At 37.8% G+C, this 10,809-nt stretch overlaps 1 protein-coding gene across 1 annotated transcript; it reads left to right on the top strand.

The window, feature by feature from the left end:
• The first annotated feature begins 656 nt into the window (after positions 1–656).
• On the top strand, positions 657–5,573 carry LOC144659371 (QRFP-like peptide receptor). The gene is made up of 2 exons (XM_078519781.1): positions 657–1,640; positions 5,520–5,573. The coding sequence occupies exons 1-2, from the start codon at positions 657–659 to the stop codon at positions 5,571–5,573; spliced, it is 1,038 nt and encodes a 345-aa protein (XP_078375907.1).
• The last annotated feature ends 5,236 nt before the right edge of the window (positions 5,574–10,809 follow it).

The following is a 10,809-nucleotide window of genomic DNA, read 5'->3' as shown; positions in this document are numbered from 1 at the left end:
ACGACAAGTAACTTTTCCGCAATAATTTACCGGGTGGAGCCTGGTGCCCAGCCGGTTCTTAATCTGGACGGTGTTTTTTTTGTAGGTAGGGCATCGAAGGTCAGGCATGTTGATTGGCTTAAAACAGGTCATCTTTCATCACCCACTTTGCGAGAATCATGCGTCACGCATAACCCCCTTTAATTACCACGCTTATAAATGACTGTTCCGCTTTGCATTTCAGGATGTCAGAACGTCGAAGCGAGGCAATGACGAGCGTAAGTTGCGACAAACAATTTTTTGATTGTCTTTAATATCCAATGTTGAAAAAGATAAACAGTGACTAACATAATTAAACTCTGGAAAACAGGAAGATACCATCCTTTCAAAATTGTCAAAAAAATTTCGTGATAAGCAGATAAGAAACAAACAGCTGCTCATTTGTTTTCGCATTCGTTTTTTTAAAATTAACATCGGCAAATTAAACTGTTTTAAAAATCGTTATCATGTTTTAAATTGCCGTAATAATTACATGAACGTACATGATTGACGTCTCCGCGCCCAACGATTATCACGCCTTCGGTAGAATATAAATATAGAGTGTTATTTCCTCGTTAGTAAACCAGAAGAAGAAAAAATGTGAGAGAAATAGCTGAATAAGAACCTGAACTACGAGAATGTCGGCAAACGTGAACACAACGACGAATGGAACACAACTATCGAGCTGCTTCAATCCTACAGCCTTAAAACTCGGAGAAACCTTCGCTTACTGCCTGATCTTTGTTGTCTCGCTGGCGGGAAATATCTTCATAGCAGTAATTGTCTATACGACGAAAACCATGAGAAAACCTATCAACTTTTTTATCGTAAACATGGCCATGTCCGATCTGCTGTATCCGATTTTCCTGATCCCGCGGAGACTCACAGAGTTGTACATCGACTCCTGGCTGATCAGCGGTCCTCTTGGCCAGGCCTTATGTAAGCTGTCTTTCTTCTTACCAAATGTCTCCAGTGCTGTGTCTGTTCAGAGCCTGGTTCTGATAGCAGTGGATCGATTTGGTGCTGTGGTATTTCCCCTCCGTTCCCCACTCATCATTTCAAAGCTGTGCCTGTTCTTCGTTCTTGCCACTTGGATCGTCGCGATGGGTATCAACTCTCCTGATCTCTTCACCTTTAAACTTGTTGAATATCGAGGAGGACTGGTGTGTTCACTGCAGTGGATTGAAGTCTTTGGAGAGTCTTCATCTATTGTAGATTACATGTTAGCCATATTTGTTGCATTCATTTATACCCCTTTAGTGTTGATAGCCATACTTTACATTATCACCTACTTAAAGCTGAAGTCAGAGAAGATTCCAGGCGAACAATCGGACAACACGAGACAGCAACGCATGAAAAGGGAACGAAATGTGCTGAAGATGGCCATTGCTATTGTGTTAGGCTTTGCAGTGTGCTGGCTGCCCACCAGTATCTGCTGGATTCTGATTCTCTTTGTACCGGACATATTCATATGGTCTTGTGGCTTCCGTTACTTCTTTATTGTTGTCAAGTTTTTGCCGTACGCAAATTGTGCTATAAATCCTTGTATCTGTTTTATTTTCAGTGGAAATTATCGCCAGGCATTAAAGAATCTCTTTAGATGCTTTCGCGGCAATTCAAGGGTACTGATCAGGCCTCAGTGAGTCAGACAATTAACTAATTGTGCCTCTGCTATAAAATAATTTCGGCAGTTCAAACGGATGATTTCTCAAAATGGCCAAAAATGCAGTTCCTGAATTTAAATGTAAAATGTTAGGAACGGATCTTTAACCCAATTAAAACGCGAATTGCGATTGTGCACCACACGGTCACAAACAAAACTTGGAAGCAAACAGAATTTTTTTGTTTTCAGTTTTGACTAGAAAGATTATACACTGTTACAAGGCGGTTATTTTCAACTATTTATCAGACATAACCGAACGGATTAAATGCGAAAAAAAGATTAGAATAACATATAGACCGGTACATAGATTAAAAACTTTAGCTCGCAGCTTTTTATTGAAAACATGAAGATCAAATAAGATCTTTCTCTGAGGCGACAACACTTCTGTAAAGTCGAACTGAAACTTGTAAATAACGTTTATTTCAAACCTGCTTTCATTTGATACAATGTACACATCAGAATGTTGCAGAACAAATTTAACTGTTCTTTGGAGACTGATTTACAGTCATTTCGTGGTTATCAGATTATTCACTTTATATGTAATTTTCGGAATCAACCGAGCATGACATCCACCCAAGAAATGCCACGATCCTTGAACGAGGAATCTCAAGTTACACCAAGAGACTGTTCCTAGAGTCGTGGTACTCTACGGTGGATTCCAACGCGGTTAACGAAAGGAAACCCCTTCCGCGCGCTTACACTCCATTGTTAAGGAATTAAAGATTGGATGGCGTATTCAAACATGACTAGCGCGCGCTAATATTATAACGAACTCATTTTCAATTAGCCATGTTCAAAACGAGCAGGGGACTGGGTACGAATATTCAATATCGATTGCACTGAAAAACTGGGCCCAACATCTGAAAGAGCATCCAAAAATAAGTAACTCAACCAAATTTGAGAGTTATTGGTTTAAACGCAAAGGCATGGAACTCTTTTAAAAATCGTTAAAATAAGAGAGCTTTGTATGGCTGGATGGACAGCTGTCCCTCCAATCCATACTAAGCTCTCTTATTTTAGCAATTTCTAAAAGTGAACCATACCTATGCATTTAAACCAATAACTCTCAAATTTGGTTGAGTTACTAATTTATGGATGCTCTTTTAGATGACGGGCCCAGTTTTTTTCAGTGTTATCGATATTGAATATTCGTACCCAGTCCCCTGCTCGTTTTGAACATGGCTAATACTCTGATGAAGGTGGAAAATCTCGTACCCAGATCTTCTCAACCCTGGTAAGTAGACATCTGGGTACGAGATTAGAAGGTGGACAGAGGTCACCGAAAATTTAGTGTTTAACAATCTCAGATCGGATGAATCATTCTTCTGAAATTTCGTAAGTTAAGTTTATAGGAAGTTTCAGTCGACCTAAAACTTGTAAACAATATTTATTTCAAAGATCTTCAAAGTGTTTAGTTTATTTGAGTTAATGCACACCTTAATTTGAAACTTTGCAAAACGGTTCTCAAGGCCGTTCTTGGGACACTGGCTTTACAATTCGACATTTTCATTGAAAACTGGACGTTCAAATAAGATCTTTCTCTGAAGCGTCGATACTCGGCTGTATAGTCGACCTGATACCTGCTTTCATATGATTTAATGTACACACCAGAAACACTTGCAGAACGGTTTTTAACTGTTCTTTGGACACTGGTTTACAGTCATTTGGTAGTTTTATTGTAAACTTGATATGTAATTTTCTTAAGTTCATAGGAAGAGTGAGTCGACCTTAAAAACAGCTTTGTATTTGCTTGAATTTACACTTAAAAATTTGCAAAATGGCATTTTAACCGTTCTTTAAAGACCGGCTTTACAATAATTTTGTATTTATTTTGTAAACTCAGTTTGTTATTTTCTTAAAGTGCCCCTGTGATCAAATTTTTGATTTTCAGTTTTTTACATTTTTTTCTCAAACTCATTAATAATTCATGAATTCACAAGCCAATCGGGATACGCCAATTTGGTCAGGTGCGTGTGGTTTGAAACCCCGATGGAACACTGGACAGAGGCCTTTCCACGATAGCTTGATGAAATATCAAACTGAATCAAACTGTAGGGTTTGCATTCTCGTTCCCAGAGCCCGCGTCCCCCTGGACCAGCGGTCGGAGATGAAACGTCAAACCCTTGTGATGCAGGGTTATCCTAATTTAAATATTAATGACACAAACACCGACTGAATAGACAAGCTTCTGTTTGGAATAACTCTAAAATTTACGTTTGCCTCGCAATTCAAAAACGTTCCTGAATATCTCGTAGAGACCACCGTTCTTATTCGCAACCGAGTTTTGGACGAATTTTGTGAGCCAATACTTTAAAGACAGACTATCCAGGTCCTCCAACTTCTCTTCAAGACTTTGTACGCGATAAACATCACAATCCTTGAACACACTTCCCGGGTCAAGAAAAAGGAATTTTTGCTCGCGCACTGTTTGGTGTACATTTCACCTGAAAGTCCTAATTGAAACTATCTAAATTTAATCCCAAATTGGACAGTTCTCAGAAATTAAGGAAAAATAGCTGCGCTGGCCGGGTCAAGAAAAAGGAATTTTTGCTCGCGCACTGTTTGGCGTACATTTTACCTGAAAGTCCTAATTGAAACTATCCAAATTTAATCCCAAGTTGGACAGTTCTCAGAAATTAAGGAAAAATAGCTGCGCTGACAATATAGGATTTACTGACAGCTATATGATTATTTATAAAATTGGGCTGAAAACCATCCATCTTTATTGACTGCTAACATTTGATGTATATACACGATCTTTCTAACTTTAACACACAAGATTAAGGTGACATCAGCCTCAAAACTGGCTGGTACTGGGTTATTATAAGTATCACATTTATGCGATGGTCAAGTCAAACGCATAACACAACAGTTTTCAAAGGCAAAATAAAGATGTCGCTCGTTCAGGAAATCTACGGAGTGGATTTTCCTGTAAGTTGTTGTGAGTAAACTTCAACTGTTTGGCAGCGTTTTGGGGTAATTGCAAAAAAAAAACCGTGGCATTTTAAAAATAATCGCATTTTATTTAAAACAAAGGCTTCCGAAAATCGCTCATTACTTAAACAAATCGCGTTTGATCGCCATAAAACTTATCATTTTATATAATTTAAGGATTTTTCTTTCAGATTCTCAAAAATCTAAGCAATCGCTTCACGTTTTCCCGTCTTAAAACGCGCTTAAAAAAGAGAACCGTGTCAGCATCATTAATACCCGCGGGCCACCTTAAGGCCGAACCAACCAGAGAAAAAAAAATTAAAAGGACTTTGAGAAAGTCTAATACTCAACAAAACACAACAAACTCCCAAGACCATCAAACTGAAAAAAGTCCATTAAGACAGACTCTGGGGTTAAAAGCTCTCTTTATATATTCAGCTGGAGCTAGTTCAATAGATACAATTAATACACTTGGAGAACTGCGAGATTTCCAAGTGAAAATTACATATAAATTCATTTTTTCATCCTTGGCGTCGCCGTCGTCATTGCAAAAGAACCTTATTGTATACCGTACGCAGTGTTACTAACATATTTTTTTACTGATTTCTTCGGCATCTCATTCGAACTGATAGTCTGAAAGCCTTGGGCACAGAAATTTTAAATTCAAATTTTTGTAAATGTTTTGTGTGTAGAGAGATACTTTAAACAAAGCGATATTTTTAGAACTCCGAGAAAACACATTAGCAGCTGACTCTTCAACCATGTTTCGCGCAAAACATGTGGACAAACGACGCTTTAGGTGTCTTTAGAGTTTCTGTAATTTACAAGATGATTACAAGCAAGTGCTGTTGTGCAGGTCTATTGTTAGTAATTTTTCTTAGTTTAAATTATGCTTTTTCCGAAGCGAAGCCATAGCGAACTTGCTTACTTATTCTTCCAGTTTTTCGATTTTAACTAACAATGATTATTCTTAAAGCTTGAGTTGAACGTGTCAGAAATCATGATTGGTACGGTGTTTGTTTGACTCAAAAATCGTAAACAACTTAGTTCCTCGCGAAGCGAGGCCGAAGGCCGAGCGTAGCGGGGTGTATAATTTTGTCCCTCAAAGGGCTCAGGCGGGATGAAATCTCGTGTGGAGTTTACGGTCATATATATATATTTATTTATTTATTTGTGAGCTTGGTGTGTGGCGGAAATGACGTCACACGGCCGCCGCGCGCTGGTGGCCTAATGGTAAGGCGTCGAACTTGAAATCAGATCTTCGGACCTGAGGTCGGGGGTTCGAATCCGGCTAGGGTTTTTTTTTTCTTTTTTTTTTTCTTTTTTTTGTGGGTTCGAATTCTGAGCCTTTCATTTTTATCGTTTTTCTTTTCGGATTAAAATAACATTGATTTCCACATAATACTCCCTCAACGCCTATTCAGGCTATAAACCTTTCATCGCCATCAGGGGCGCGCGGGCGGAGGCTTCGAATCCTCCTGCCGTTCGTTCTTCTTTTTTTTTATGCCATCAAATAAATGTCCACAATGCGACTATCCAATAATTTGTCGATGATTTTGAAAATAGCCTGCGCTTCCCAACGCTTTCTACCTCTTTACGAACCAGAAAAAGCCACCATCTTAGCGGAGTAGACCCTGGGAACGAGGGTGTCGCGGCCATGCCCGTTGAAATAATATTTCTAACAAATATATCTTCCTGCCTACTGTGGAAAATTGAATATGTACAATTCAATTAATGTTTAACTTCAAATAATCCACTCCTTATTTATAACACCCCCCCCCCCCCCTCCCCAACCCAGAGCTTCGCGAGGCCCTGCGAGTCACGTATTACTAGTATTAAAATATTGAAGTAGGCTGTCCAGAGCTTAATCAAGGGAACGCCTTTTCTTCTTCGAAACATACTGTAAGTTAGTTCCTCGCGAAGCGAGGCCGAAGGCCGAGCGTAGCGGGGTGTATAATTTTGTCCCTCAAAGGGCTCAGGCGGGATGAAATCTCGTGTGGAGTTTACGGTCATATATAATTTATTTATTTGTGAGCTTGGTGTGTGGCGGAAATGACGTCACACGGCCGCCGCGCGCTGGTGGCCTAATGGTAAGGCCAAAATTTCCGGTTGGAAATTCCGGAAACTTTCTGGGTCAAATTGAAAGGCTTTTTCCGTGCGAGGTCTGGAGCCTCGTTTTCAGTCGTAAACGTGAAATCTCATTGGTCGATTAAAAATCGCTTTGTAAAGGCGCAACAAAACAAAATGGATGATGTTGCAGTTCCTTTAATTTGCGACTTTGTTGACAATTTTGACGAAGAAATCGATTTTTTTTAGAAACGAAGATAACTTTGACTTTGTTTCAATAGCAGGGGTTTCTTGCTGTTTCGTTAGAAGAAATTTATCGCGTATCCAAAACTATTTTGCGGTCGGTATAAAACGCAGACCATGCAGACTGCAGACTGCAGACTGCAGACCGTGCAGACCGTGCAGACTGAGTAATTTTTTTTTCTTATTTTTTTTACATTGTGTTTCAAAAAACTTTTTACAAACGGTTTCCGAAGTTCGTTTGAAATTCGCGAAGTTCGCTACGAACTTTAGGGGGAATTTCATTAAGTCAATCAAATTACGAACTTCGAAACGAAATTGTGAATTTCACGTGCAGCGAAGTTGAAAGGGGTCTTGAAAGGTTAAGGAGTTCGCAAGTTGAGAAGAAGTTCGTCCAGTTTATTTAATTTGGTGAAGTGAATCCGTTTACGGTACAGCAAAAAGCAATCCCAAGTCCAGTAAGGCAAGGACATCAACGGACTAAAAAGCAAGGCTGCCCTAAAAATGGTTTGTGAATCAGTGTTACAACTGAGTTTTCCCAATGTCACCCGACACCCGACTAAAAATAGATTACAAGTTCTGCCGTGTGCAGTTTCGAAGGAAAGAATTTCAACAGATGAACCGGTTTACATATAAAAATACTGTTTGTGTGTGCCGTAAAAATCTTCTAAAGAGAAAAAAACGTTTTCCTTCTTGAATACACATCAGTTTGGAAAATCTGCGGAAACAAGAACACTTCAATTCCGTTTTGTTATACTTCTGTGTTTGCACAACACGTTAGTCACGCCATCTGTCTGTTTTTGATAAACTCTGTTCCTCTGAAATAATTTATATTTGCAAAAAAATAAGCTTTGGTTAAATTTTTTTTACTAATAAACAACACTTGCTTTGGAACAATTGCTTTGGAACAATTGGAATGTGTATTTATTTACGAATTATTTATATTTTATTATTAAGGACAGTGTAAAAAATGTTGGGGGATTTCTCAAGAAAACCCTGTATTCCCAAAGCATAACTACCAACCGAAGCATTTGTTTACATTAATGATAATAATAATAATAATAATAATAATAATAATAATAATAATAATAATAATAATAATAATAATAATAATAAACGAATATTTTTAACAGGATACGATTAACCCATCAGTACTTGAGAGTACTGTTATCTTAGGGGTCCTTTTTGTTTAAATAGAAGCCTAGAGTTCAGATTTCTCATGTCCGACGGTTATAAAATTGAACTAGAAACCTGAACTTAACAAATAAACTGCTATATCCGACCAGTTCGTTTTACCTATAACTTAAAATGTTCCAATGTTTACAGTGTAACGCGCTCTCCGACAGTAGAAGAAAACTCAACAAGCTGGAAGCTAAATAAAGTAATCCTTGACCTTAAGGCCAACTTTAGATAATTCCTGCCTTCCTGGACTTGAAATTGCCTTTCCTTGTACCGTGAACGGATTCATTTCACCAAATTAAACAAACTGGACGAACTTCTTCTCAACTTGCGAACTCCTCAACCTTTCAACTTCGTTGCACGTGAAATTCACAATTTCGTTTCGAAGTTCGTAATTTGATTGACAACTACACGATGAAATTCCCCCTAAAGTTCGTAGCGAACTTCGCGAATTTCAAACGAACTTTGGAAACCGTTCGTGAAAAGTTTTGTGAAACACAATGTAAAAAAAGAAGAAGAAAAAAATACTCAGTCTGCACCGTCTGCACGGTCTGCACGGTCTGCAGTCTGCAGTCTGCAGTCTGCAGTCTGCAGTCTGCATGGCCTGCGTTTTATACCGACCGACTATTTTGAAAGAACTGTGCCGAGTTACTTTGGAGATGAGTTTGCAGCACATTTTCGGATGACTCGCACCACTGCCGAACTATTGACTAGAGAAGTTATCCAAACTGGCAAAATACCAACAGGCAACCCTTTCGGAAGGCCCACAATTCCACCACAGAAGCAGATACTGCTCTTCCTTTGGACAATGGCGACGCAAGAAGGTACTCGGGAAATCGCCGATCGATTTAATGTAACCTACAGCAGTGTTTCGCGGACAGTGGTCAGAGTGATGAAAGCGGTGTGTGAGCTAAAAAACCAATACATAAGATGGCCAAATGGTGAGTAAACTGTATGACTGTGGAAAAAATTAATTAGTTAATATATGTAACTGCCAAATACGGCCACAAGCCGGGAAGTAACTTCTATACGCACGCCATCAATTGTGATCCTTTGATATAAACAGACGTAGACCAACCCGAATAGACACGAAATGCATTACAATACACGTTGAGCAAACAATAGTTAATCGTTGTTAAAACTGAATTAAAATAAAATACGAGTAACAGAAATTACCAAACGAATTAAACTGAAAAGGACACAAACTGAAACCCAAATTTATAAATACACTTACAGAAACTTACATTTGTTACGGTGCCGGGAAAAGAAAACACTGAAAATTCTGAAAATTGTTCTGAAATCATCATGGCAAACTGCAGCAAATGCGATTAACACTGGCTCCACTGACGAAATAACGTCTAAACTTTTCAATTAATTTAAAAACTGTCCCACTATGTGAAAAAAATGGACATAACAGCCGACACACAAACATACCACACGCAAGCTTATTACAATGAATTTCTAAAATAGGCGTTCATGGTCCTACAAATTTATTTTATATTATTTGTAACAATTACCCGAAACGGAAATTTTGTCAAGTGCAGTTTATTTTTCCAGCTCCAAATGAATCGATATTTATTTGCATGCAATGAAAATATATACTTCAACATGTCTTATGCTATAAATTTGTCAAATATATGTAAACACTCCATCAATAATCACTGATAAACTTAATTGTTTATTGATGAAGTGTTGACAAATATTTAAATAAAAATTATACATGTACGTGGTTGTTAGCCTCCATTTCTACTTGAAAACACGGCTATATTGATGTATCTCGATTGCAGTCCTTGCTAATAACTTGAGTATACTAAAAGTATTCACCCATGAATGTATATTAAAAAAAAAATAAAATGAAGAAATGGATTTGCCTATTTTGTTGTCATATATTGAAGAAGAAAAGTTTGTGAAAAGCTATTTTTTGTACTTTATTAGGTAACGAGATAAATGAGGTCAAGGCGGATTTTGGGGATACTTTCCCAGGAGTAATTGGTGCAATAGATGGGACCCTGATCCATATACGATGCCCTTCCGAGAACAAGGAGGCATATAATTGCCGGAAAAGATTTCATGCACTAAATGTTCAGGTACAATGATTGTTGATATAGCTTTAGGTTTAACTTCATGTTTTACATCAGAGTTACCCGGCATAAAAAAATGTGAAGAGTATTCATTATTTATGGGGTGGATTGGTAAAATCGCAGCTCTTTATAGTCACAGTTTGAAAGAAACCTCTAATATCAATGACAAACTGAATACCAATATGACTTGCCAGAGTTTCCACAATTCCAATTGTTACTATTGTTATTGTTATTATTCTTATTTTTATTATTATTATTGAAGTTGTTAGTTGTCATGTGGTAAAAAAATTATTTGTATTGCCGCAAAGGGTTTGCTTTGATTTAATTTCCAATAAAAGAGTTGAGGAATTGAAAATACCGTGTAGTGTCACTTTCTTATCAGTTGTGAATTGGGACAAAATGAAACTATTGTTTTCTGCTCAAAGACCCACAAGCACAACTGCGATGATCTGCTATTAATTCATCATTTCACCACATGACATATACATCCCATGCAATTCTTTAAAAAAACAAACAAACACCATAACTGAGGCCAGAAGTACTGTATCAGTATTCCTTATCCAGTTCTTTTTTCCACATAATATTTAAAATTATAAATATTTTTGTAACACAGGCGTTAAGCTACAA

The sequence above is a fragment of the Oculina patagonica genome, chromosome 7 (assembly GCF_052425735.1).
Source record: "Oculina patagonica isolate OP01 chromosome 7, crgOcupat, whole genome shotgun sequence".
Classification (NCBI taxonomy): Eukaryota; Metazoa; Cnidaria; class Anthozoa; order Scleractinia; family Oculinidae; genus Oculina; species Oculina patagonica.
Note: the sequence above shows the minus strand (reverse complement) of the source record. Positions and strands in the feature narration are given on the sequence as shown.